Source organism: Chenopodium quinoa, unplaced genomic scaffold (genome assembly GCF_001683475.1).
Source record: "Chenopodium quinoa cultivar QQ74 unplaced genomic scaffold, ASM168347v1, whole genome shotgun sequence".
Lineage (NCBI taxonomy): Eukaryota > Viridiplantae > Streptophyta > Magnoliopsida > Caryophyllales > Amaranthaceae > Chenopodium > Chenopodium quinoa.
The window spans coordinates 6,297,239-6,325,011 of NW_018742914.1; the positions used below are offsets into that span (position 1 = coordinate 6,297,239).

At 34.8% G+C, this 27,773-nt stretch overlaps 4 protein-coding genes across 7 annotated transcripts; 3 read left to right on the plus strand and 1 right to left on the minus strand.

The window, feature by feature from the left end:
* Nucleotides 1-426: 426 nt before the first annotated feature.
* LOC110728048 (ribokinase-like) lies at nt 427-9,574 on the plus strand. Of its 3 annotated transcripts, none has more exons than XM_021907661.1 (13): nt 427-710; nt 800-854; nt 1,633-1,722; nt 2,460-2,537; nt 2,684-2,758; nt 3,511-3,563; nt 3,829-3,979; nt 4,749-4,859; nt 5,605-5,731; nt 5,953-6,053; nt 6,527-6,665; nt 8,960-9,012; nt 9,140-9,574. In XM_021907661.1, exons 1-13 carry the CDS (start codon nt 601-603, stop codon nt 9,248-9,250), a joined length of 1,254 nt encoding a protein of 417 aa, XP_021763353.1. In that variant the 5' UTR covers nt 427-600; the 3' UTR covers nt 9,251-9,574. The 3 variants fall into 3 exon arrangements, with proteins under 3 accessions (XP_021763353.1, XP_021763354.1, XP_021763355.1); XM_021907662.1 differs by having other exon boundaries at nt 428-710; nt 5,956-6,053; XM_021907663.1 differs by lacking the exon at nt 2,684-2,758 and having other exon boundaries at nt 428-710.
* Nucleotides 9,575-10,848: 1,274 nt separating this feature from the next.
* Nucleotides 10,849-12,141, plus strand: LOC110727698. The gene has a single exon (XM_021907277.1). The coding sequence runs from the start codon at nt 10,849-10,851 to the stop codon at nt 12,139-12,141; it is 1,293 nt and encodes a 430-aa protein (XP_021762969.1).
* A 1,281-nt stretch (nt 12,142-13,422) lies between these two features.
* Nucleotides 13,423-21,447, plus strand: LOC110728049 (ribokinase-like). 2 transcript variants are annotated; one of them, XM_021907664.1, is made up of 13 exons: nt 13,423-13,680; nt 13,815-13,857; nt 13,964-14,053; nt 15,460-15,537; nt 15,657-15,731; nt 17,941-17,993; nt 18,412-18,562; nt 19,283-19,393; nt 19,549-19,675; nt 19,818-19,915; nt 20,583-20,721; nt 20,941-20,993; nt 21,159-21,447. In XM_021907664.1, the coding sequence occupies exons 1-13, from the start codon at nt 13,592-13,594 to the stop codon at nt 21,270-21,272; spliced, it is 1,221 nt and encodes a 406-aa protein (XP_021763356.1). In that variant the 5' UTR covers nt 13,423-13,591; the 3' UTR covers nt 21,273-21,447. The 2 variants fall into 2 exon arrangements, with proteins under 2 accessions (XP_021763356.1, XP_021763357.1); XM_021907665.1 differs by lacking the exon at nt 19,283-19,393.
* An 890-nt stretch (nt 21,448-22,337) lies between these two features.
* Nucleotides 22,338-26,523, minus strand: LOC110728050 (FT-interacting protein 1-like). The gene has a single exon (XM_021907666.1). The coding sequence runs from the start codon at nt 25,831-25,833 to the stop codon at nt 22,738-22,740; it is 3,096 nt and encodes a 1,031-aa protein (XP_021763358.1). The 5' UTR covers nt 25,834-26,523; the 3' UTR covers nt 22,338-22,737.
* Nucleotides 26,524-27,773: the final 1,250 nt, after the last annotated feature.

A 27,773-nucleotide genomic window follows, 5' to 3' on the forward strand; every position in this document is an offset into this window, starting at 1 on the left:
AGCTAATACAAGCTCCTAAAACACTTGTATTAGCTTGTTTGACTAGTCAATCAGCTAAAGTTAGTTAAATAAGCTAATATACCCACAATAAGCTTACTACCAAACAGTACCTAAGTGTTTGGTAGAAAGCTTATTGAAAGAGCTTATTACACTAAATAAGCTAACTCAATCAGCTTCAGATTTCAGCTTTCTCCCAAACAGAGAAAGTCATAATATCACCTCATGTTAATTTTTTTTTTGAGAAGGCACCCCATGTTAATTATCCTCTATCTTAATTTCAATTTGGTGGTATGCTCCCCGAAAAATTGACTCATTTAATATACTACGTACTTGTAATTCAAGATACTCCGTATTAATTTGGTATAAAATACTCCTTACTCTTTAAGGTGCTATAAAGTTCAAGTAACTCACAAACTCTGGCAAAATATTGTCCAAAAGCATATATTTACGAATTTAGCAAGACTCTACAAGATCTGAGGCAGAATGTTAGGTGGGCATCCGGACCCGTAAAAACAAATAGGAGTCAACTGGGCATCATCCTCATTCACAGAATCACAGTCAATCAACTACACTCTGTCTGTAAACTAAAAATAGCCAAAAATGCTGTCAACTTCCATTTTCATCTCTCTTCGACAATGTCCAACTCCATTCCCATCTTCTTCTCCTTCATTTCTTCGCTTCCATTTATCTCTTCCTTCAAAATTTACCAGGTTTTTTTTTAAAATTATTTTCCCCCCTTTTGCATTTATCTCAACTTATATCATTAATCACTGAATTTGTTTATTTATTATTTTGGCAGGATTATGATGTCTGCTCATTCTTCAAATTCTCCGCTTCCTGATGATCGCATCGTAGTGAGACCCTTTTGTTATTTTCCTATTGTTTATTAAAAATTTGATTTTTTTATTTTTTATCTAATGGTTGAGGCTCAATATTACTAACTCATACCGGTAACTGTTGATAATTGCTAGTATACTCTATTCGGATTTAGTTGTCACATTATTAATTCAACTTGAGTTATTACAAATAGTGGTGCAATTTCATCAATGACTCAAAATTAATCCTAAATCATTTTGAAAAATATTTTAATAACAATTGTCACCTCGCTTATGATTTTGGAAATTCTCTTTGTTTTGTAAGTTAGATGTGATGATATGGAGTCTAAATCTAAAATAACAAACTAAGGTTGCTTTCTTCTCTAAAGGATTGATTGTATAACTAGTAGGCTCATGCAATGGATTGACATATAAAAAAACTAGTTAGTGGGAGTAGAAGGCAAACTTAAGTTCGTAGCTAGGTTGGGAATTGGTGGATTTTTCTAGATGATTTTGAGTCAATGATGGGGTTGTTTCAATCTTTGCATACACATCGTTAAAATTCATAGTAGTTAGTTTCCAATATTTAAATGAAAACCAACTATTTGAGGTTTTGATTTGTTTTGGTTGAATTAAAAGGGTTTCTCAAAAAATTTGAAAATTTTTAATCAAAAGGTACTGTTGTACAAGGAGCCATAGGAGGTGAAAAGGAAAATATCACAAATAAAAGGCTATAGATTAGTGAATTTTCACATTAATGGAATATGAATCAATGGCTATTATTAAAAATGATGTAATTGCGTGCGGCTGATGGCAGGTGGGTTGTGGGGGTGCAACAATGGATTATCTGTTAATGGTGGATGGCTTCCCTAAGCCTGATGAAAAGATCAGAGGCACTTCCTCCAAGGTACATTGTTGTGTATGAGCCAAATGATTTTTTATTTATTCTCAGTATACTAATTTAGATCATTAAAACTTATATATTTCAAAGTTCAATGACTACTGTTTAATTACATCTGTGCAAGTTCTATTTTTAATGATGAAGGAGAGGATGTATTTATAATGTTTGGATGATGTATAATGAGATATGGACGATTAAATGATGATATGAACACATTGAATTAATTAGATTAAGTTGTTGAAGGAAGTTGGGAGATAATATTGGAAGTGGGATAAGTAGTAAAATTGAAGGTGGAGGAGGGGTTGGGAATGGAAGAGCTGAAGATGTTGACATGTTGGATAACTCTATCATGCATATGAAACACCATGTAACTAGCTACTGGCCATCTTTAGAACACATTGCCTTTAAAAGTAGTTTTTAAGACACACAAACATGCAAGTGGACATGAGACAGTGGTCATTGCTTCAAACTAGTATTCGACAGTAGATTGTCATTTTGTGGGTCTATTGCGCTAGACTATTTCATGATACGAGAAATGTGGACTTTAGACTTGGGGAGGGGGATCTAACTCTATTTTCAGGAGAAAAAAAAGGGAAAGTAGAAAAAATTTATTCCTCAAAGTTTATGGTTCTTCATTTATGTCAAGTCAGCCATCTTATAAATATATTCTGCATTGAAATTTGGTATAGTTATCAGTAGACCTTATAATATTACCCTGATAACCTGATTGATGATTTCTGTAGGTTCAAGGGGGCGGCAATGTTGGCAATGCTTTGACTTGTGCTGCTCGTTTGGGGCTACGACCTAGAATAATTGCCAAGGTCAAGGTCTTCCTGTGTTGTAGCTAAAAACTTCTTCTTCTTTTGTGACTTTTCAATAAAAATTGGGAATCTAGAACTCTAGACATATATTATACTAATGAAGAACTCCAGAAAATTTGTTGGTTCACATATCTTTAGTGCTTTAGGTTGCTGAAGATGTTGAGGGAAGAGGCATACTAGAAGAGCTTGAAGCTGATGGTGTGGATACTTCTTTTATTGTGGTGATTACTTGCTTTTTGTAACTGTAGATGCTCCTGTTTAGATATTAGGAGATAAAAAGTATGAGTTAGGGAGTTTGTAAGCAAGTGCTATATTACTTGCAAATGTGATTATGCTAGCTTCAGTCGGAACTCCATTTGAAAGGTATGTGAATTCATTTAGGCCTCAAGAGATGTGTCTTTATCCTTAAGATAGTTATCTCTTACTGCTATTATCTTAAACTAAATAGTAACCCTGTAGATAAATTTGCATCCTTTGTTGGATATTAGGCAATTCCCACAAGGAATCTGCTATGAATTGATGTTAGGAAAGAGGGAAATTTAGGGACTAGAGTTATAATAAAGTTGTGTGTAGCCTCAAAGAGAAGTTAGTTAGTTTGTTAGGGAAATGCTCTATAAATAGAGCTAATTAGACAGATAGGATGTGGAATACTGTTGAAAGTTATGGGTTAGTTTTAGACAGCTACATTGGGAGAGAATCCATCTCTCGAAAGTGGAATTATCATAGTTCTGCAATTCAGTTTATTAATCAGAAATAAACATCATTATCCTAATTTTTGCTATTTACGATGCTCAACTGCTCAATCTATGATAATTCATAGCAGAATCAACAACAGCTATCTGACAATTGTATCACCTGTAGTCTACGTTCAAAAGCATTTCTATTCCTTTACTCTCTATCATCATTGTTACTCCGTACATTTTTCTATGTGTCAAAGGGTCGTATTTTAAGAAATTTCAATTCACCTATGCAGGTTTCCGAGGAAGGTCGTTCAATGTACAGCTATGTGATTGTTGACAGTAAGATGTGAGTTTCCTGTTTAATATTTGCATCATTATAATTATTCGATTTCTCATGAGCTATGACCATTAATATTACTTTTGATTATTCATTCACTTTTTTCTATTTCCCTCTAAATTTATTGCCATCCTCATTTTCTCTTTCAAATGCACAATTTAATTTGAATCTCAGTTTTTTGCTTTTGTTTTTCTCATAATTCCACCTAGACTCATGATTAAACTTTTTAGCTTTTGCATATGTGTTGAACTTAAACTTATTGTGATGCTTCTAGGAAAACCCGGACTGCTATATACTATCCAGGATATCCTCCCATGACACCTACTGACTTTTCCGGCTCTAGTTTATCTTCTGCTTTAGATGGTGCCAACCTTGTTTATTTTGATGGACTCTCATTAAAAACGGCTTTAGCTGTTGCAAGAGAGGTAAATATCTTGTATTTTTCTTTAATTTTGTTTTTGCTTAGTTTCCTCTCATTTGTCTGGTTAGTATATGTGCTTAATCCAGAGATATACAGTCATTCTCACCCTTACATTTCCTATAATACTTTTGGCTATTGCAGCACTTCCATAGTCCATAGAGGTTGGTATTGTAAACCTAGATACTCTGGACATTCTTTTGCCTAATTTCTCGGTGTAGGTTCTGTGGCTACCCATGTTATCTTTTGCTCTGGTTGCTAGACTTCAATATATTGCTAAGAGACCACCTACTATTACTACTACTTACGCTTATGTTAGGCTTGAGTTTTAGAAATTCTTTTATCTGAGTCAAAGATAATCCTTATTTTTGTAAGGCACTTATATGAAGATACTGTGGGTTCACCAGCTGCTCATTTTTAATGACTCAAAGCAGATACATCTTTGTTCTAGCAATGATAATACATATGGGTTGGACACTTGGTGATGGTAGGTTTGTAGCAATGAAAATGTTCCTAACATATATGTATACAGATACAGAGATGCCTGCATATTTGGATACATGTTTCTGTTCATACATAACTTGTTGTCAGATTGATTTGCTGTAAACATCTTGTCTTATTTTCAGTTTTGTTTTTCATGTGGTGCCGTGATCTCTCTTTCTCTCTCTCTTTAACACACACACACATACTAGCTTGCTCTCTCTCATGATTCCTCCTGAAGGTTCTGGCAATGAGGTGGACTGAATTACTGACGTTGCTGTGAGCTTCTGTTGCAGGCACGTCGTAGAGGTATTCCAATTCTGGTTGATGCAGAAATGGGAGAAGAAGGGTTTGATAATCTTTTAAATATGTCAGACTATGCTGTTTGCTCAGCAAAATATCCTCAGGTAAGAGTGAAAGACTAGCTTTACCACTTACCACAGTTGCAGCTTCTCTACTTTGTCCTGCTGAAGATGAACTCCTTTTTACCTTTCTTAGAATTGTACGTAACAAACGACTAACTGAGAGAACTAGAGTGAGTGATGTAATAGATAATATTGAAACTAGTTACAAGGGCCGACATTCCTGTGTGTTACACATGGAATGCTAAAAAAGGTCTTGAATAATCTGGATCCGTTTGCGAGAGTTAAGATATTTTTGTTTCCTTTAGTTGGAAAGAGAGAATTGGGATTAAATTAGAGACCAGAGCATAATTTCTCCCCTTTTATTGTTAATGTGGGCCGAGGAGTACGAACTTTACCCATTGCTGCATATTTAATTGGATTCAGTAATTATTTGCTGCTTTAAGGATTTGATGCTTTACATAGATCAGGTTTATTGGCACCTCTCATTGCCGCTTTGATATGTGAAGAAATAAGGGTACTTGTAGAGCTTGAATAGTGTTCTGTTCTTGTAATTTGCACATTGTACAGAACTATATTATATTATTTGAGGTCTTTTTGGTTACGTTTCCTCCTAAATATCCTCATTCTTCTCCAAAATGTTGATGCTTTTTTGCATCTACCGTAAAACAATCTGACCATCAATGTCTCGCTGGAAGTTTTCACTCTCTTTTATGAAACATTATCATTCGTAAACTCTATCTTGACACTATATGAATTACACACTGCTTTGCTGCTCTTGCTGTGATAGGCATGGACAAATGCACCATCTATGGCAACTGCACTTGTTGCTATGCTAATAAGATTGCCATCATTGAAATATGTGATTGTTACCCTTGGTGAAGAGGGGTGCATAATGCTACAGAGAAGTCATAAAGGTGAGGAATACAATAAGTCATTTGCTACTGTTTCCCTTCATAGAATTACAAAAAATATATATGTTGGTATCCATATGTGTGTTTACAATCTTGATCTAATCACCATCTAGATGCATGAGCTGTATGCTGTGTTTAAGAAGTATATTTTTGCTTGCAAATGTGTTGATTAAATTGAATATGCATATGGTGTCATGGATATCTCATTGAATTTCTCTCTGCAGCAGATGATGCTCAGTTAGAAGAAATGAATGCGGACCAATGTTTAGCATCACTATACAAGAAAAAAGATAGCCATAAAACTTATCCAACATGTATTTCATCGGTTAGTTTTTGTCTTCTGATATATGTTTACATCGTACTTCTTATTGATAATTTACTAGACCAATATATTTTTTACATCATCAAAGGGGTTGGATAATACTAACTAGGTTTTTTTATGGACCATGGTTTTAGGGTTGTCTATATCTGGACAATCATATATTGATGATGTCATTAATTGCCATGTTTTGTCTGTTAAGTTTATTCAGCGTTTGATTTACTGTTATTGTCGCGCCCATGCTTTGTTGAGATTGGTGGATAGCATTGATTGTGGTGTAAATTATCATCTTCATCTTTACCTTTTGAGTGATTTTGAAGCTAATCTTGAACTGAAGAGCTGTATATTGAACAGAGAACCTGATGGTATTGCCATGAAATTGTTCTTTTCCCTAGAGAGCTACAGTGTACTGCTTTACCCTCATGTTTGATACTTATTTTTTCTTTTACTGTTTGTATGTATTCTGCATCGCCTCCCAGCCGGTTTTAAAGCTGGAAGCACCTGGACTTGGAACACTGAGTGGAAGGTTGCTAGTGGGAACAGCTGAGAGAATACCACACTTGGAGCTAGTTGATACAACGGGAGCTGGTGACGCTTTCATTGGAGCAGTTCTTTATGGTATGTAAAATAATAGATCTCATGCGTAGTATTTGAGAAGCTTATATGCTGATTGATATGTCATTTGCTAAATTAGGTTTCAATATGAATTATTGTGTATCGAATTTTAGTGTTATATAAGGCTAGTCATCATTAGAAAATGAAAGGCAACTTCTAGAGCGGCCCCAAGAAACAAGACAGTAGATATGAGAGAAGAGTTGGAGGAGAGCAGATGCTTTGAAAGACTGAAACTGACAAATTAGAGAGAAATAGAATAGAATGACTTGATTATTATTCATCAATGGCTTGAGTATTTATACAAAACCTAAGCTCATAAGATAGAAAACAATCTTCCTAAAAGATATACGTCTAACCATAAACGTTAAAGATATATTATCAAAATAATATCTTAACATAAATATCCTAATTAAATATATTATTCTCTTAAATGATATCTACGGAAAATATATCACACATATATTTTCCGATATCTCTAACACCCTCCCGCAATCGTAACGGCAGTAACACGAACGTTGCGATTGGAAATTCTTCACTTTGTTGAAGTCGAGATGCACACTCTTGTGATGCCCCCTTCAAAAAAAAAAAAATCTTCAATGATGAGAACGTTCATCTTTTCGAACTCATCAGTCTTCAATCAAACAGGAACGTCATTCTTTTCGAACCTGTAAATATAACAATTTTTGGTTTTTCTAGAGCAAAACCGAGCTCCAATCAAATATTGGTTTTTCAAGAGTAAACCACCCTCAAATCTTTTATTGGTTTTTCAGAGTAAACCAACTCAAATCTTTTATTGGTTTTTCGGAGTAAACCACACTCAAATCTTGGTTTTTCAGAGTAAACCACACTCAAATATTTTATTGGTCTTTCAGAGTAAACCACACTCAATTCTCTTATTGGTCTTTTAGAGTAAAACCAAACTCATATCCAAAAGAGCAAAATCATGCTCGAATCAACTCACAAAAAAATAAATTTGCACAGCGGAATTTTTTCGGGTGAGTATAATTTTCTAACCCACCGGCAGGGGGGAAATTTTTTTTGAGCGGTCCCAAGATTTAACCTGCTCTTGATACCATGACAAATTAAAGAGAAATAGAATAGAATGACTTGATTATTATTCATCAATGGCTTGAGTATTTATACAAAACCTAAGCTCATAAGATAGAAAACAATCTTCCTAAAAGATATACGTCTAACCATAAACCTTAAAGATATATTCTCAAAATAATATCTTAACATAAATATCCTAATTAAATATATTATTCTCTTAAATGATATCTACGGAAAATATATCACACATATATTTTCCGATATCTCTAACAGAAACTCTTGAAAAATTGTTCAAAACTGCTTGAAAAGCTATGCAACTTCCTTTGCTTTTGTGATCATTTTTTTTTTTTTTTTTTCAATTATAAAAGTAATATCCTGGCCTATGAAAATGTTTTATTAGTAGGGTAAACCAGTATGCCACATTGGCTCTTACTTCCTAGTTAAAACAAAATGGTGCAGAAGAAGGCAATCCGTATCCTTCTTCTTGTATTGATCCTAAGAAACAGACTGACAAATATTTGGAAGTCCTTGTGACTGCTAAATAAGTGCGTATGTGAATAATGCTCAAGATTCTTGTATCAATTTTCTTCGTATAAAAAATCTGAAGGCATTTGAGAATATGTTGCATTAGGCGTTTTTGTCGTAAGGAGGGCCTCCTAATGTTTTTTTTTTTTCCTCGCATTAAAAAAAAAGGTGTTGTTGGCTGCAAGCTTGTCAGCCTTGAAATCTGAACAACATTCCTCACCTCATTTTTGTAGATATGCTGCAACCTAAAATTTTCTATTTTACCCTTGAGAGGGGGAGAAAGTCCTATTTGCGATTAGTCAACTACATTTAACTCTTCCCTTGCTTAGTGCCATCAAGTTAAGGCAAACTTTACATAGACCACTGGATTAATACTGTTGAAGAAGGTTTTATTGGGTTTTGCATATACATGTTAAATGGCTTGATCGATCTTAGAAACTTGACGATTAAGGTAAACTGCCTGATATGGTCTTTTCCTTGAAAATCTGATACCAAAATCACTTGCTTTGGACTAGTTAAACTAAATATCCATAGCTATTTATTTAGTTTGGAGTAGGATTGCACTATCAAACACCCATCTTGCTTTATGTTAATGTGTCTCTATAGTATGATTATCAGTGTGTTTTTTTTAGGTTAATGTATCTTAAACACCTAATGGAAACACGTCTGTTAAATGTCTCACCCCAAGTACAATCAAGTTACTAAATTGTTTTTGTTTATAGCTCTGTGTACAGATATGCTTCCCGAGAAAATGCTGCCATTTGCTGCTCAAGTGGTGAGTAGCACTTTAATCGGTCCATACATAAATTTGTAGTCAGGATTTACTAAGTTGGGTTTGTCATTATATTTTTGTTGAGAAGAAAAGTATATGTTATGACTCTGCTTGAGTGGTCTCATCACAGGCAGCTGGTTGTTGCCGAGCATTTGGAGCTCGGACAGGTCTTCCACATATTACAGAGCCACGCTTGCAACCCTTCCTAGATCAAAATCCAAGTACATCATCAGCACAATGAAGTATAACTTCAGGCCTTCAGCCAATTCCCTAAATGGTTTGTATATTTTGCTTGCTAAAGCTAAGCACGGTTAGTATGTATGTATGTACATTCCTCCCAAATCATCCTGGCTAGGTTGTAAATTGTTCAAGACTATGTATTTGATACGTTGTAATGTTGTATATTAATATGATCAATAGGGTCATGTTCATTTTAAAGGAAAATACATCAGGGTTTGTTGTTTTTATGCTCCGGCGAATTCATAAGAAGTCACTTTGTACTGTTTTTCTTGTATGTTTGTAGACATTATACTAGTGATTTTTTTGGTTCCATTGAAGCCTTTCCATATTATGATTTACTTGCTTATCTAGATGCATTATAAATAAACCAATTGGTTGTTGGTGTAGTGATGATTGGGACTACACTTGGTAGGGAAGGACTCGTGTTTGATCCCCCGCAACAACAATCGGGAGGTGACTGGAACCTAACTACTCAGAATTGATCATTAGCCCAAAGGGTGAACCGGGTGGAACACCAAAAAAAAAAAAAAAAAAAAAAGATGCATTATAAATAGGGTTAATTAAAGAGATTATTAATTCGGTTATTTTAGGGGTCGTAGTGTTTTGCTTGAATCAACCATCTGATGCGGGTCTTGTATTTGGGCTAACTACTAACTTTAACCAGGTCCTTTATAATTAATGTGGCTGACCAAAGGGTAGTAGGCTAGTGCAAATAGGATTCTTCCATAACCTATTTATCTTTTTCTTTTATTTTTTTATTTTTTTAAAACCTATTTATCTAACAATTACATAGGTTTTAAGGTTATGTTTAGACTCGATTAGTATTATTGTTACAATGTTTCTTAAGAGCAATTCTACCTTTGGAGACACAATTGAGGTTCTTGATTTTCGAGGAACTACGAAACATACGCTTAAGGGAGAACACGCATCAAAGGTATTACATCTTCATTAGACGTTACAAAATTTGTTTCTAGAAATTCCGTCTATTGTATCTATAAGTCTCTACACATATATAATATTTATGCTTTGATCAAGTTCGCAAATTTTCGTCAAAAAAAAAAAACAAAAAAAAAAAAGTTTGCAAATTATATTGCTAGTACAATTTATGGCGGACAATTATGTTGTGCACATAATTTTTTTTTTTTTTTTTTGAAAGATGTTGTGCACATAATTTAGTTGTACTGAAATTTTAAAAATTCTAATGTAATTTATATGGGGTTTTACGGGGTATGGTAAATTTGTACTTCGTATATATCAGCTGCAAAATATTAGTCTAATCAAGTTCTTGTTTAACTTAAAATCTGTAATATAGTTTCAAAAAAAAAAAAAAAAAACTGCAATATAGTTTTCTGAAGTCAGATGCTACTGAAAATTGATTTATACTGTATGATTCAATTTGATTGATAATTTAAACAAACATGCAAAATTAATATAGCAAGGTTTAATTAATTACTGATATTAATTTCAGGAGATGTGTTTTGCTAGATTTGTATTTCTAAATAGTCTTATGTTGTATATTAGAGAAAGATTTGTTAGAAAGATTTCTTGATCATAATCCTATTAATATTTATAATTTGTTACTAACAGCAGCCAATTTTCATGGCAATTCCAAAATGGGAACTTCCATTAGACGTGCTCATCATAATCGCCGAAAAATTAAGATACTATGAAGATGTTGAGGCCTTTGCAGGGGTTTGTACTAGTTGGAGACGTGCAGCAAAGCTTAGTAAACGATCATCATCGACGACTCAAACCCCATGGTTGATGCTAGCACAACCACCTTATACTGCTAAGCGTTTGTTCTATAGTCTCTACAATGGCAAGATTCGTCGTGTGGATTTGCCCACACCACCTACACCACCACCATATAGTATCTTGTACAATCAATACTTATTGAGGCAACTTTATCCACCCAAGGAGTGCAAAAAAATTAGAAAGAGTGATTGGAGGTACTTCTCTTCGCGTGGATGGTTGATTTGTGTAACTCAAATCGGTCTAAATATCAGTCTGATGCATCCCTTGTCAGGGGAAATAGTTCAAACCCCTATAATAAGAGGAAACATCTTGCGTTCAATGGATCTTTTATGGCATGATCGGAAGTATTTACATATGTTCTACAAATTCGCGCTGTCAGAAAGTCCATCAGTAACTCAGGACTATACTGTTGCAATGGTTATCACTAATACTCTGGCTTTCTGGCATAGCAGTGATTGTAAGTGGACTGCAGTCAACACTGTCGACAGTAGACATTATCTTGGTGCATACAGGGATGTCACATTTTATAACAAGGAATTATATGCTGTTGTTCATCCTGATGTATGTGATTCTAAACATATTAGTCATGTTCAGGTAATGGCTTGTGGGAAAACTTGTCCTTGGACTCCAAGGTTAGTTTCAGAGCTCAGAACTGCAAAAAACGGTTATGCTAAGAAATTCTACTTGGTGGAATCAGATGGCATGTTGCTACTTGTGTGTCGTTACACGAATGTGGTATTCGATTCGAAACAGATAAGATACACATACAAGACTAAATACTTTGATGTGTGGAAGGTGAATGTCATGAATGGGTTGCTAACAAAGGTGAATGACTTGGGTAATAGAGCACTTTTTGTAGGGTTTAACTCTTCTTTTTGTAGGGTAATAGAACAGTCTCCAGTATCAAATTTGTTTAGGAACAAATTGCCTTATTGTGAGGGTAATTGCATTTACTTCACCGATGATTGGCTGGAATATTATTATCTAAATGAAGGTGGGCATGATATAGGAGTTTATAGTTTATCTACCAAACATATCTTTTATTGTTACGAAGGTCATTTGCGTTTCAGTGTATCTACACCGTCCTTATGGGTCGAGACCCCTGAGGTTGTTCATTGGTCTAGTCTTAAAACTTGATAATCAAATTGTGTTCAATATTGCAATTCATATTATTGTTATTATATTAGCAAATGATATTGTGTTTCTTTAATTTTTTTTTTTTTTCTTCTCAAAATTGTTAGAAATAGGTTGAAGTATAACATCATTTTATATTTTCTAATACTAAATTTTATTTATTTACAATTTGTATATTTAAAGTGATATCTTAATCTCTATGACTTGAAGATTAAGGAGTGAAGGGACAGTTAGTCCCTCCATCCAGTGGCGGATCCAGGATTTTGTGGGTAACGGGTCACTATTGTGCCTTGATAGCATACCAATCATCAATAATGCATTGTTTAAAAAGATAAAAAAAATAAAAGTACTTCATAGTAAATATTACTCCCTCTGTTATTTTTGTTATTTACATTTGGTATTATTCGTGATGATTAAGAAAGAATTATAGCGAAGAGTGGATCTGTTCTTTTCAGCTTAATTTTTATTTCATTTCATTTCAATTCAGTTGAGCTCCAATCAGTTTATTTCAACTCCAATCAGTTCAGTTCAGTTTAATTCATTTTCAATTCAGTTCCTAATTTCCTTCTCTCATAAAATATTCAGTTCAATTTAGCTCCAATCAGCTTATTTCAGCTCAGTAAATGAGAACAGGACGCCCTAAATACGAAGTATCACTTTTATGATTACCTTCTTGTAAAAAAAAAAAAAAAAAAGGTAAAGTGTGGGATATATAACTAGATGAATATATGTAAAATAATAATGACATTTTTTAGGGAAAGTATGAATGCGTAAGGTTGGAGTATTATGTAAAGTTTTATAAAAGGATTAATAAAATTAAAAAATGCTCAAAACCGAATACGTAAAAGGAACCAAAAATGTACATATTACAACCAATTTAATAGATTGAACAATCCAATTTATCATATTAATAGATACTATACTCCATAGTAACAATTTGAATTAGATTAAATAATCAAGTTTATAGTGATTAATGATGATCACATCTACTTATATAGTATTAGATTACCTATTTCAAAAAAAAAATAAAAAAATCAAAAATGTATACGTAGTATTTTTTTTTTAAATGGTGACCCACCATGACCAAGCTTGCATCTGCCAATGCCTCCATCTCACCTCGATGTAACCAGGTTTCGATCCTCAGCTCCAATAACTAGGTATTAGCTTACTATTTAAATAAACTTCATCTCCTTAATTAACTTTTTTTTTAATATTTATTTTTTTATTCCATTTTTTTTTTCCTGTAAGTACTCTGTAGCCGTTACGGAGTAACAATATTTCACAACAAATTTCGATAATTGACAACAACAAAAAAATGTGGCTAAACTAGCATTTTCTCCCTTGGCTCTTTTCATTGCAATCTTCTTGCACAATAATTTATTGCAACTGGCAGAAAAATTCTCTCTTTTTCTCTGCCTGTCTAACAACTCCCAAAACAAAAAATCCAGCAAAAATGTTAACTTATTTCACAAATTCAGTTCCCAACACTTCACTCAGAATCCCCCACTTTCTCTCTCCTCAAGCTCCCACCTCCAATCCCAGGTCAAATTTCTTCCATTTATGTCAATAATCCAATTATTCTCTTTTAATTTCTTTATTCCAATCAATTTTGTGAATACCCATTTGTTAATTCAGCAAAAATTGCTTAAAAAATTCAAACTTTGTTGTTTATGCAGGGCAAAAATGATGTCTTCTTCTTTACCAGAGAATCGCATTGTTGTATGTTTTTCACCTTTTTTTCTTTCCCTATTTTTTGGGTGTGTATGTTAGCAAAATTAATCTGGAAATGATATAGTGTGACTAAGACTGATGCTCATGTTAGCAGCTGGGTTGTGGAGGTGTAGTTGTGGACTTGTTAGCTGCTGTTGCAAGCTATCCTAAGCCAGATGACAAGATTAGAAGCACCAGTTTTCAGGTAATTATTGACTTTTTTTATTCAATTTTTGATGACTTGTATATTTATGAATGCTAAAATGCTCCCATTATTTAGATTGTGAATTTGTGATCATGATTTTTGGTTGATTTAGTGATTTACTGTCGAATACTATTATGGATTGTGGAGTTGTGGACTATGGTAAGACTAAGATTTAATGAGCTTTTAACTGTTTAAGAGTAAATTTGAAGTTGGGAAGTATACCAAGAAATTGAATTTATGGACAATGAATTAGTAGGAAATTGATGTAGATTGTGGAATTTGAATCAAGTAGAATTTTTTATGCTTGATTGATTGGTTATGATTGGACAGTCGACGGGAAGTCGGTTTTCTGCAGAATGGAGGGAGTTATATTAGAGGATAGTAGATTAGTGTAAGGATAACCCTTTTTGTGGACAAATTGTACAAGTCTTTTTTCTGGAAATATTTAGTATGGAAATTAATAAGTAGCAATCACTCGAGGCAAGTTACTCTATAGTCCACACTCGAGTTAAGCTGTACATAAAAGATAGAACATCTTGAGCAAAATCGAGTTAAGCTGTACGTAATGATAGAACAAATTTTCACTTAATTTCTCTGTTGCAATAGGGACTTTGATTGTGAGACTCTATGAGAAATCAAAAGCAAATTTCTGGTTTCCCTATGCTGTGTATCTCCTCGTAATTCACTAATTTGTATATTTATTCACTCAATGGACATACATATCACTCCACTAAGCAAAAGATAAGTCTGGGAAGTGGGTATATATGCACTAATTTTAATCACCAATTCACTGCAAAAGTTAAAGTTACTATTTTCTAGAATATTTTTAAAAGATGGTATGTGACGGTCAACAAAAGTCAACAGGCATCTGTTGAGAGTAACTACGATGATGGTTTGTTCCATTGGAGGGCTTATTTGGTAAGGAAGATGGAATACAGCGTTTATGGACTTTGAACTATCATATACATGGTCTATTGCATTATATCTTATTGGTTTCTAGGTGCTTGTTTTCAGTGATTACCAGTCCTATACATGGTCTACTGCATCATATCTTGGTTTCTAGGTGCTTGTTTTCTCTCCTTTTTTAGTGTCTGATCTTTTGTTAATTTGTTATTACATTGCCCAGACTTTGGCAGAAAAACATTCAGTTGCAACTGAAATACTTGTTAATACATCAGTCTAAATGGTGTTTCAATCAATCTCTTTATTGTGCTTCATTTTGCTTTCTCATATATAACAATTTTGTCAAGGAATTGTTTCTTGCCAGGATAGTTTCTAAAATATTATATTAGTATATATTAAAATATTTTACTACGTTTTTCAAAAAAAAAAAAAAAAAAAAAATTTTACCACGTTAATTTTTCCAGTTGATATTATTGTAAATGCACTGATGAATATTTTCATAGGTTCAAGGAGGTGGTAATGCTGGAAATGCCTTGACATGTGCTGCTCGGCTGGGATTACATACAAGGCTAATATCCAAGGTCTTTAATGTGCTTTTGCTGCATTTCTCTCATTCAAACTGTTGTTTGTAATAGATTAGCTTAGCAGATGTTTTATCTTATCAATTTATCTTAATGCACTTGTAACATTTTTATTTTAGGTTGCTGATGATGCTCAAGGTAGAGGAATACTTGAAGAGCTTGAAGCTGATGGTGTTGATACTTCTTTCTTTGTTGTAAGCTTATTATTTTGCTACTTTTCAGTTTCTTAAATCGAGTGTTCTGGCAGTAAGATAACTGCTACATACGAGTATAAAGAAAGAGACCCATAAAAATAATGGGTGGTTGGATCATAGCTTAATAAGAAGGGTCAATGGGCGCATTTCGTTGTCTATACAGATTGAAGCTGATATAATTAAATGTTACTGCCTTTTATCTAATCACATTTTTGCTTGCTTAATTATGTATTTTGCTATTGTTGCATAATAATGAAGAATATAATCTGCATGAATATCTAAGTGTTTGATGTGAATCCAGACTGCTTCATTGATTTTCTTCCTCTTATGTTTGCCTCCCCCCTCTCCCCCCCCCCCCCAAAAAAAAACACACACACACACACACACTATATCTTTCTAAAACGATCAGTCTTTGGCTTACTATGCAAACAATTTTTTGCTATATTTATTTATCATTTCTTTCCCCTGTTATCCTTCTAAACTCAACTTAGATTAACATCAACATTGGCCAATAAGTCAGAAAAACTCTATAGAGGCTCCGTCAGGAGTGAGAAAAGGTGGGGGCTAGGGGGTTTTAAAGGGAGCCTTACCGCTTCAGTAATGGAGGTTTTTGTTTCTATGACATCCTAGATCTGACTTTTGACTTCTCTAATGCAACTAAATAATGCTTATTCACATTAACTAAGAAGTTCAAAACTTCAAATAGCTCAATGAGCCATTTTGAATTAGTCCACTAAAATTTGAAGCTGGAGTAAATATTTTGGGTCAATAGGAAATAGACTTGTATCATTCTCAATTCTGACTAAAAAGGCTCCTAATTCGACAGTGTTTCAAAATGTTAATATTTGATTTATGCAATATCCCAATGCACCTACTGTTGCTCTTCTTGATCAATGTTTGAAATGGCTCAAAGAGCTCTTGGGCAATAGGGGTCGTAGATACAAGGCGCAAATGCGCACTTAGGTGGTACATGCCTCATCAAAGATTCTGTGTAAGAGAAGCCTGGAGAAGTGGATTGGAGTGAAATTTATGCAGCCACTGTGCTTCTACACCTCATGAAAATGCCTCGCCAGGACTTTCTTAGTGCTTGGGCTTCAGAACTTGGGCATAAGTGTGCCTTCTCAAACACTGTTTCAATCTTTAAAAAATTAATAAAATAAATAAACAAAAAAAAATTTCTGTAAAGGGATGATGTTTTTTAAAAGTTCAATTTAATAGTTTGGGTGCCCTAGTTGTAAGGCTGAAACTATAGTGCTATCAATTGTCAAGGTATCAGTTTTTTAATGGTTTGGGTGAGAAGGGTGAATAAGCTAAAAGCCTGTGAAAATATGGTGCTATCAACTATTAGTGACCAACAAAGGATAAGCCTTAGATTCCATCTTCATCATATTTACTGTCAGTATACTTCACACAAAAGAATTGTCCTTTCAATCCCTCATGCATTTCTGTCCAATTTTGTTTTGGAACTTTTATTTATTTTATTTAGCTATAAGTATGCTTTCTTTCCAATCCTCTTCAGATAATTTGTCCAACTTGGTAGTATAATATATTCATTATCAGAGGAACTAAAAACTGTTTTCATTTGTGCTCAGTTGTTGAAACTCCCATTAGCCCTTTATATCTTGGGGTTTCAAAGTACAAGTACCAGCAGCTTACTTTGTTTTCTGATCCAGTATAGGTGTCAGTTCTAGTCTTATATATATATATATATATATATATATATATATATTAATTTTATTATCCCTCTGTTGAGGCGATCCAGGGAAAAAAGTAATGACATAATCATAAATCTAGGCACCATTTTATTTTTTTTATTTTTTTTTTTTTGGGGTGGGGGGTTGAAAAAGATCAGGTGTCTTTAAATTCCGGGTAAAGAAGTTCAGAGTAGTGTTTGTAGCTTCTCATGCATACAGAATCACAGAGATATCCTTGGATCGTCTTTTTCTAATGTAAAATGTGATAAGGATTTTCTTAAATTTCACTGTTCTAGAAACTGAAGAACTTTTGGTCCTTTGTTCTGTAACTCCCCTTCTCTTGAGTCTTGGCTGTTGGTAATGGTTCCTTAAATCATGATTATAATTTAAATCTACAATACTGTGCTATGCTTGTACAATGTCCTTAAGTTCATTATACTCCATATGAAAGTACTAAGAAAACTATGTAAGCCATTCTAATCTGTATCTGTTTTTCGTACCCCTTCTTTCTGCAGGTCTCCCCAGAGGGTAATTCACCATTTACCTATATCATTGTCGACAATGAAACGTGAGTTCTACTCATAACTTTTTAATCTGTTGGCAATGTTGTTTGCATATTAGGAGAAAAGAAAAGTTGACTTATTAAGAACAAGCTAATTTATATCTATAATCTGACATAGAACTTTGTAGCTTTATATTTATAAATTTATTTGGTAAAAAAGGAAAATCAGATTCTTCATTGCTTTCTGAATCCAAATATAATTCTGAATGTTCTATTGCCTACAGACTGTAAGTATAAAGTGATGATCAAAATTGAGCCATAACAAGACTATTTGCAGTTTTATTTTTTGTCTGATTATATAAACATAAATGACCGGGTCAGCAGAAAATCTTTGTATACGTTATACAGTATATATTAAAGTGCTTGTAAGTTGTAATAGTTACTCTTAAAAATATCTAAGTATCCAATATTTTGATATTTTTAGGAAGACTCGCACGTGCATTCATACTCCTGGGTACCCCCCATTGGTACCAGAAGAACTCTCCCGGTCAAAATTAGAATCTGCTATAGATGGAGCAGGGCTTGTATATTTTGATGTTAGGCTGCATGAAACTGCTTTAGTAGTTGCAAAAGAGGTAATTACAAAATTGTTTTGTTTCCATTCTGGAATGTGGATAGTCAGCCTTATGCTATTCAGTTACAGGGACAATGCATACTTTTACTGAAACTGAGGTCCTAAAAGAGTTTTTGGCTTGGTTTACTTCATACTAGTAATGTCTGTTCACAGTGTTTTTTATTCAGATGTTTATTTTATTTTATTCAATTTTTCTTTCTTTCTTTCTTTCTTTTTTCCCCTCCCACTGTTTATGGAAGTACAATGTGCTTTTTAAATCTTAAGGATATCTTTATTCTATTCCTAACAAATTTAGTGTTCCAAATGTTAAGATCATTGATATATTGGGCTCTACTCCTTCAAAAGCCTGTTTAAAATTTAATAATGGTAACTAAAAGGTCTTAGGATTTGTATTTCATAAACATATCTTTGTTTTCCATGCTGATGGAAAATTAACAACTTTCTGTGGCTTCTTAATAGACTGAACTACAAAAGATGGGGTCATATGTGTTTTTACTACTTTCTTGAGGATACTTGCTAAGTTCTACTGTAGAGCTCATTTTACTGTCATAGAAATAGACTATGGCAATTTAGGAGGGATATGGATTTGTTTATGTGCTACATCTTTCTGAAGTAGAATGTGATGTAAAGACTATCCTCTCTCATCCTCCAAACTCTCGAAAATTTCACATAAGATGAATGACATCAACATTTCATAGTGTCTGATCTGTTTCCAGCGCAGGCAACTAGTAGAAATATTCCTATTCTAGTAGATGCAGAAAAGAAAAGAGATGGGCTGGACGAGCTTTTGAGTTTTGCCACTTATGTGGTGTGCACTGCGAAATTTCCACAGGCAAGACTTGGGACTTCCTCCCCCCCCCCCCCCCCCCCCAAAAAAAAAAAAAAAATATTAGGATATATTCTGCTTGACAATGACATCTACTTTAAAGTTTATTGTTTGAGGTTATTAGATTATTTATCAGGAGATTTCCTGCATCAATTTTACAGGTATGGACAGAAGCTTCTTCTGTACCAACAGCCCTTCTTTCCATGCTGTTGAAATTACCTAAAGTTAAGTTTGTGATTGTGACTCTTGGTGAAGATGGATGTATCATGCTTGAAAGAAGTCACAACAGTGAGTCTTTTCTTTCTTACATTTAGAACAAATCTTTATCAATTGGGTTCATGAAAATGAATTCTGATGATATTAGTTTAACCAACATATAAGATTTAGACTTGTGGCTTTCAGCCTTAAACTTATACTATACATCATGCAGAAGCTTCAAATTCAGAGGAAATGTGTATTGACGAAGTTTTTGAATCTCTGAAGCAAAAGGCACCCAATGACGATTCCAAGCCAACATGTGTTTCATCGGTATAAATAATATTCCTGTTACACAAAACTTTATGCAATTGCTTGTCATGTCTTTTTATTTATTACTTCTTTCTTTTTTACTTACTGTTTCATTTATTACATTTGTCAATGCATAATTTCAAACATCAATATCTTTAATTTTCAATAAGTAAAAATTATATAATATATATATTATCAAAGTATTTATTGAGACGATTCTAGCAAGATCTCACTTAACAGTGTTTTTCCTTAACTATAACTAACAAAAGACGGTCAAAAGAGAACATGTGAATAGTGAAAAAGTCAAATTAGGTCAAGTAATAAAGTATGAATTATTTTGTTTGTATGGTTGATGCACATAGTATTGCCTGCCCGGCTGCCCCAGGTCCACCTTCAGACCTTGGCCACCTTGCTACTTGTTGAACTACCAAAAGTACGATATTTGCTCCTGCTATCTGTGGCATGACTTAAGTCTCAGCTTTGCACAATTTCCCTGCCCTTCCGGCAAACTTCCTGCGCTGGCTTAGTTTCCACCTGCTGAGTAAAGTTGGCAGTGTATTATCAAAGCTCCTTGATGATCTTAAGTTAACTTAATACGCTTTTACTCTTTTTTGCATGTAGATAATTTCAATTCAAGGCTGATATATTTGATAAGAACTCTTTTGTCCTCTGTTGTGTCAATGTCCAGTCTGTGGTCACATTGAAAGCAGATGGGATTGGGACACTATGTGGGAGGCTACACGTGGGGACAGCTGAAAAGATTCCACCCTCCGAACTCGTTGATACAACGGGCGCTGGAGATGCATTTATTGGAGCAGTTCTTTATGGTATATATCTGATACTCATACGTATTTCTCTATGACCAGCTTTTTTTAAGTTTCAAAATGTAAAGTAGGACATAAGCTGAACAAACATGTGTTATTGAGTCACTGAGGAACATTCTCCCCAAACCCCTAGCATACTGCAATTTGTCTCATTCATTATAATGCAATATGATTTAATACATTAATATGCGTTGTACTAATTTTTTTTTCACAAATTCACAGCTTCATGTGTGAAGTTGCCTCCAGAGAGGATGTTGCCGTTTGCTTCGCAAGTGGTAAGTAGAAAGACAGTTACTTGGACTCTTCATGTTGTCTCAACAATTTAATATCTGACTTGTTATTTTGTGTCAAAACATGTACCGACTATTAATAACATAGTAAGTTAGATTTACCAAATAGACAACTTACATGCTCACCCTGCATTCCATTTCTCTTACTAGGCTGCCTGTAGCTGTAGAGCATTGGGAGCTCGGTCAGGTCTTCCCCGTCACTCAGATACTCGTCTTGCACCATTTTTACACGAGGGTTCAGAAATTGCTGGTCTGGTGCCATGAATGTATATACCTTATTACCTTACAAGAAAATGTGCATTTCCACCCTGTATTATTTTGTAACTTGCCCCAACTTGGCATTTCCACCCTGTATAACTATGTTGTAACTTGCCCCAAATTGGCATTTCTAATTACTGACTTCTATTAATGCATCGGCTGATTTTGTATGGTGATCATCTGTGCTGCTGTTGTCAACTCTTTTACGTAATTTTTTATATTCTTATTTTGTTGTTCGTCATTTTTCATTGGAAGCACTACCAGTTCTCTTTTGAATTCTTGATAGGGATTATGTCAGACCTTTCTAGATCTACACCAGGTAGCTCTTTTGGTTTTTTTTTTTTCCTTGTTAGTATTGTGATTGTGATTTTGTGAGTTTCACTTGCATCTTAATGTATAAATTAGCCAATCTATTAAGACAGCATACTCATGTTGTCTCCCCCTTTATACTACTGGTAATTTCTATCTGCAATTCATTCGCTAAGGGCTTACATCAGAACTTAAAATTAGTCCTGCTGATGTTCTGTTATTGCTTGATTGCCTTCTATGTGACAGTCTGCTCATATCCTTCCTTTGCCTGGTAATTAAGGTGTGATTTCAACTCCTTCGTGGAACACTTTTGTAGTTACCCGGTTTGATATGTTCATCTCTGCATAATCCTAAGCGGGCTAAGCCAATATCTTTCTGAAACAGAATCACAGCAGTTGCAGTTGAGCATGCAACATTGCAACTGCCTGAGATAAAAATTATAAAATAGACGTCGCCTGCTAACAAAGTTCTTTGGTGAATTCAACATAATGAAGCAGAAAAATATACTGACAGTAATAATATATATAAACCAACTCCCAAATTGTTAGTAACACTAAAGTTACCACTTATCATACATGCACGAGAAGATGTCCAAAACTGATCAGTTCAGTTTTTTTTGGAATTACTTCTAATATGAAATTTATAGAAACATGAATTTTCTTGAGAACAGACCCATAAAACATTATCTGAAAGCACGGGAATATAGAAACACAATATATGTTGACTGAAAGATACGAAAGCTCAAATTCCAGCAAGCAAGCACAAGGGAGGGAATGGGGAGTAGCAGAAATCTGAATTGACAGCAAAACTCAAAACTGTAATACTAATACTACTGTCAATATGAAATCTTCAAAAATCAAACTCATATCAATGAAGGTCTACTTGTCATTTCCTCTACTTGCTCGGAATTAGATGCCTAATTCTTAGTTTAAGCACAACATTACCTTAAACCATACTTATAATTACATACAATATCTAGGCAATTAGTACATCATTAAACAAAAGCCAACACCAACATAACTAATTCTAATTACTGCCAAATTACAAAAGATAAATAATAGTCAGCTTTTACCCTCGTCTAAATTAAGCCTATATAATATCCAGATTACACATTACAAAACAGCTGAACATAATCAGTTAATTATCACCTAGCCAAATCTTCTCACAATAAGCTGTCTGCCTTGGAAGGCAGCCTTCTGAAGAAGCTGAAGACCTGCGGCGGCAGTTTGCTCCTGAACTTTGGTGGCCTGAGATAGTATATCCCCCACAATGCAACCACCGCCTTAATAGGAACCATGTAGAACCCGATGGCAGCAAACAAGCACAATATCACAAACAAGAAAGTAGCTCTTGGATCCCTCCAACTCAACAATCCCTGAAATCGCTCTCCTTGAGTTGCCATATCTCCCACCACAGTTTGTATCCTCCCTGCTACACTTCGAAGCCTGTCATACCTCATCCTCACGAGTTCTGAGTTTCTGGTTGAGGGGAAAGTATCGAACTCTTCATCGAGTTCATCAGGGTACACGTTTTCTGCATGTGAAAGCCTTGTGTCCATATGAGGAGGATGCCGAGGCCTAGACCTGTACCTCCAAATCCCTACAAGTGCCATGTAAATAAGCATTGTAGGGATGATGAGCTCCGGAAAAGTGACCAGCAGAAGGTACACCAACACAAATAAGGACGAGTAAACAGGTCTCTGCCAAGACCGGATTGCCTCAGCCCAACGAGCCATCCCAATCACACCTGAAAGCACATTCATAAGCCTAAAGAAGTTGGCCTTGCTCTTCCTCATGCTCCACATGTGAGAGTCATGATCAAGCATGTATTCCACCACCTCACGGCCCAGAGCAGGCTCTGCTCGGCTAAATCGAGCAGTTACAACATTCATAGCTTGGTACCGTAGACTCTCTAGTTGAGTCACTGATAAAGGGTTCACATAATGCATCTTAGGAAGCAAAGGCATTGCATACATATGAAGCATATTTCCCATATTTTCACATGAGAATCTCACAGCCAAGTGAAGCTCCCCCATTTTCTTCACTCCAGAAGCATGCAAAATCAAAAGAGGGTAAGAATGAGTATACACTCTATCAGTTTCCAGGGTAGAGAGCCTTATTCGAACCTTCCCAATACGCGAATCTCTTGCTCCTGTGGCAGCAGCAACGTTCTTATCAAGCCTGCAGTTATCAAACACACCAACTGTAATCACAGTACAAGGATCAAACACCTCCCAAGTGTACTGCTCATTCCATTTAGGTGAAAGCGAATCCACCACAGTCCTTGTCCGAACCCATTTCTGACCATATTTCGCCACACAATAAGCATCCGTCGATCCCCCTTTACCTTCCCTAATCTTCATTGGCATAAGCCCTGTTGCCCCTAATATCCCCATCTCAAGAACACCAATGTGAGGCTTCCAAAGCTGTTTTGCAGTAGGCCTAAGGTCACTGCTATACATCGTCGCCTCATCTAGAACATGGTACCCTCCATCCAACGTAGCTCGAATATGAATCCTCGACCCAAACCGACTCTTGGAAGGATCAGAAGGGTTACTGAATGCAAAATTCTGATTGTCAACATGGTACCACTTAGAGGGAACCGTCTTATCATCCCACCTCCTCTCAATAGCCCCCAACGGAAGAAGTAATCTCCCCACAACCTCCTCACGCCCCGGCATTATACGATCCTCAACCGATATCAACACATAATCCTCCAAAGGCTCAGGAACCACAAAGATCAAGTCCTCATTCCAAAAAGGGTTAGACACTGCTCTATTCGCACCAGCAGGCGAAACCTTAGTCCTCAAAACCTGATTCCCAACCTGAACCTTGACATAAAACTCCGGATACCTCATAATCGAACCACCCTTCTCCCCTAACACAATATCCTGCGCTTCAATCACATTCAACCTCAAGTACCACAGCTTAGGAGACAAGTATATCTTGGACTTAATCGAACCCAACCCATCAAGATGAACATTGGCCGCTTTCGAGTGCCACGCCTCAGCAAAAGCTTCATCAGCCTGTGTCCCAAACCAAATAGAAATCATAATCTCACCCGCCTTCGATTTATCCCCTCGTTTATCCTCCATCCTAAGCCATTGCGGCGCAAGCTGGCTATCCGGTGGCACCCTCTTCGGCACCTCATTCAAATCAAACCAAACCCGCCCTATATACTCATCCTTCTCCCTCTCCTTAACAAACACTTCCACCATTGATGACTGAATACAATCCTTAGAAAACGCGAATACTTGATCCCATTCAGCATGATTATAACTCACCCTTTTCGTAACCCCTTTATAATTCCCCAATTTAACCTCACAAATCACTTCACCTCCACCAAACAAACTCAACTCTCTTGCTTTCACAACCTTGACATACAAATACTGCATTTGCTCAACCAAATCATACGTCGAACTCGTCTTATCCTTACTCTGTAATCCCCCTCCTAAATGAGGTCTCGTCTCCTTCAACGAATACTCACTTGTCATCAACATCCCATTTGGGTAAATCCCCAAATTACCCCTCCCACCACCCCCAACCATTGGTGGATTCTGAAGGGTTGTTACGACAACCGGCTTCATCTCACTCATCTCCCCACCTTTCTGCTGAACTCCGCCATTGTTAACATTACTATCCCCCACTTGATTTTGCGCCGCCATTGAAGAATTTCCCCCTTTTTTCTTTCCCTTAATATGATTTCCATTATTGTTGTTGTTATTATTATTATTGTTCTTGACATTGTTACCCCCAACAATTTGCACGTTATTCTCGCCACCATTCTTCTTCATAGAATTGTTATCACTAGAATTGTTGTTGAAATGGACGAGTTGTTTGGTGTTAACAACAAGGTCATTACGACACGAAACGTAAAGCTTCAAACTAATCTCACCCCTAACATGAGAAAACAAACTCCGCTTATCAAGACTGTATAACTGTGCCATTTCTTCCCCTTCCTTGGCCACGCTCGAACCCGAAATCCGAACTTTACCCAGAAAATTCCTGCTATTACTGGACCTTTTCTCGTTGAAAACATTAACTTCCAACGTCCTATAAGGCAGATTAGCAGCATCATTGAGATGAAAAACAAGGGTTTCATTCCAAACAGGGTTTAAATCTTTGAATTTAACCTGGGTTTTTAGCCTCTGGTTTTCAAATTCTACTTCTACAAATGGAGATGATGAACCTTCTCCATCTTTTGGCATTAAATTATGGGCTCCAATTACTTCAACTATGAGTTTTTCTTTGTTGTTCATTTTTTTTTTTTTTTTGGGTGTTTTGTTTTAGGAGAGAGAAAATGAAATGGGGGTGTTTTTGTTGATGTAACAGAGGAGGAGAGAATGCTTGTGACAGTAGAGAGAGAAAGAGGATGGAGGGTAGGAGAGAGAAAATGGATGGGATTTTTGAAAAAAATATTTGGAGTTTAAACTGTTAAGTACACGCGTTTAGCGCGTGAGGAAATTGGAGGACCAATGGTAGAGGTAGAATTGGAAGTGTACGTTTTGTGTCATTGTGTGTGAATGTTGTTGACATTTTTTGTGGTTTGGTCTTTGGTCATAGTTACTGTTACTATGTTACTCGTATTAATTGCTGTGTTATTTATTTTTTTTTTTTTTTTTTTTTTGAGAAAAATTGTTGTGGTAGAAAAAACAAATTACACATTAATTATAACTAATGTGTAACAAACAAATTTTGTAATGGGCTTAAAAAAAAACAAATTTTGTAATGTAATATGTGATTGAATGTATTTTTCCATAATATCACCATTTTATAATTTATACGGTATAAAATTAAAGAATTAATGGTCAAGATTGTACAGCGACAAACTTATTTAGTCAAACTGTTACAATTAAAAACTAACGAGGGGAGTAAAATTAATATGATCTATGACTGTATTAATGATATTCCGTATGATATTAGGGCGGTTTAAAAAAGAAAAAACACATGTACAACCTCTTTATATGTTTATTTAACTCTCTTTTTTTATCAATATAAAAATAAATTCAAAATTAAAGTTATAAAATCATATAGAGTAATAGAAAATTTATTTATAAGGCATTATGTTTACATGAGGTTTACTTTAAAGTATTCAGTTAAAATCCCTATTGAAGCTATAATTACTTTAAACAAGCTATAAAAATTACTTAAGTGATTAAGTAAAGCTATATGTTAATGATGGACTAATAATGGTGCCATAATACAGTCCATTTGTGCATGAAGTACATACAACAATTCACTGTTTTTCACTTTTGTTTTCTTTTTTAATTCACTATTTCCTTAATAAGAAAAAAGGGAGTGAAAGAAGATTACAAATCTGTATAAGTGTAGAAAAATCCAACTGGATCAGCTGTTTGGACCAATGATACTCTAATTAAGTTTCTAAGCTTTTTTTCCTGACAGCCTAGTGCAATTATAGCGTCAAGAAAATATATTTATTGTACATTTAATTTTTTTTTTTTTTTATTTATTACGAGGAATAAACTGCTTCTTTGATCACAATTAGAATGTGATCTCCTAATAATACTGTCTTAATCCTAACGACTACTATTTTCAAATTCTTAATGTTTTTAAAACTATTCTACGTTGATAAAATTGATTCTTAATTTTTAATCAACCCCTTATTTATACTGTATGTTCTTTAAAAACAACAAATCAACATGCAAAGTTTTTTTTCTTCAAAATATTAATTCATTCATATGTAGGATCTTGCTAACAAATGCCCCCGGGGCGTTGGATGAGCATTAAAAATATTATTTTAAGTGGTATTAATTTGGGAAAACATGATATAATCACGCGTCGATCAGTGGAATTAATGTTAATTTTAATTTAATCTTTCTACTTTTAGGGCCTGTTCACTTCAGCTTAATTTCAGTTCAGTTTAGCTTCAATCAGTTCAGTTCAGTTCAGCTCAGCTCAATTCAGCTGCAATCAGTTCAGTTAAGTTAGCTCTTAGTTTCCCTCTCTCATAAAATATTCATTTCAGCTCAATTCAGTTCAGTCAGTTCAGTTCAAATCACTTCAGTTCAGCTCTTAATATCCCTCTCTCATAAAATATTCATTTCAGTTCAGTTCAGTTTTATTCAGTTCAATTCAGCTCCAATCAGTTTAGTTTAGTTCAGTTCAGCTCCAATCAGTTCAGTTTAGTTCAGTTATGTAAATGTGAACAGGCATTTAGTTAGCTTATCCAACGGGTGCA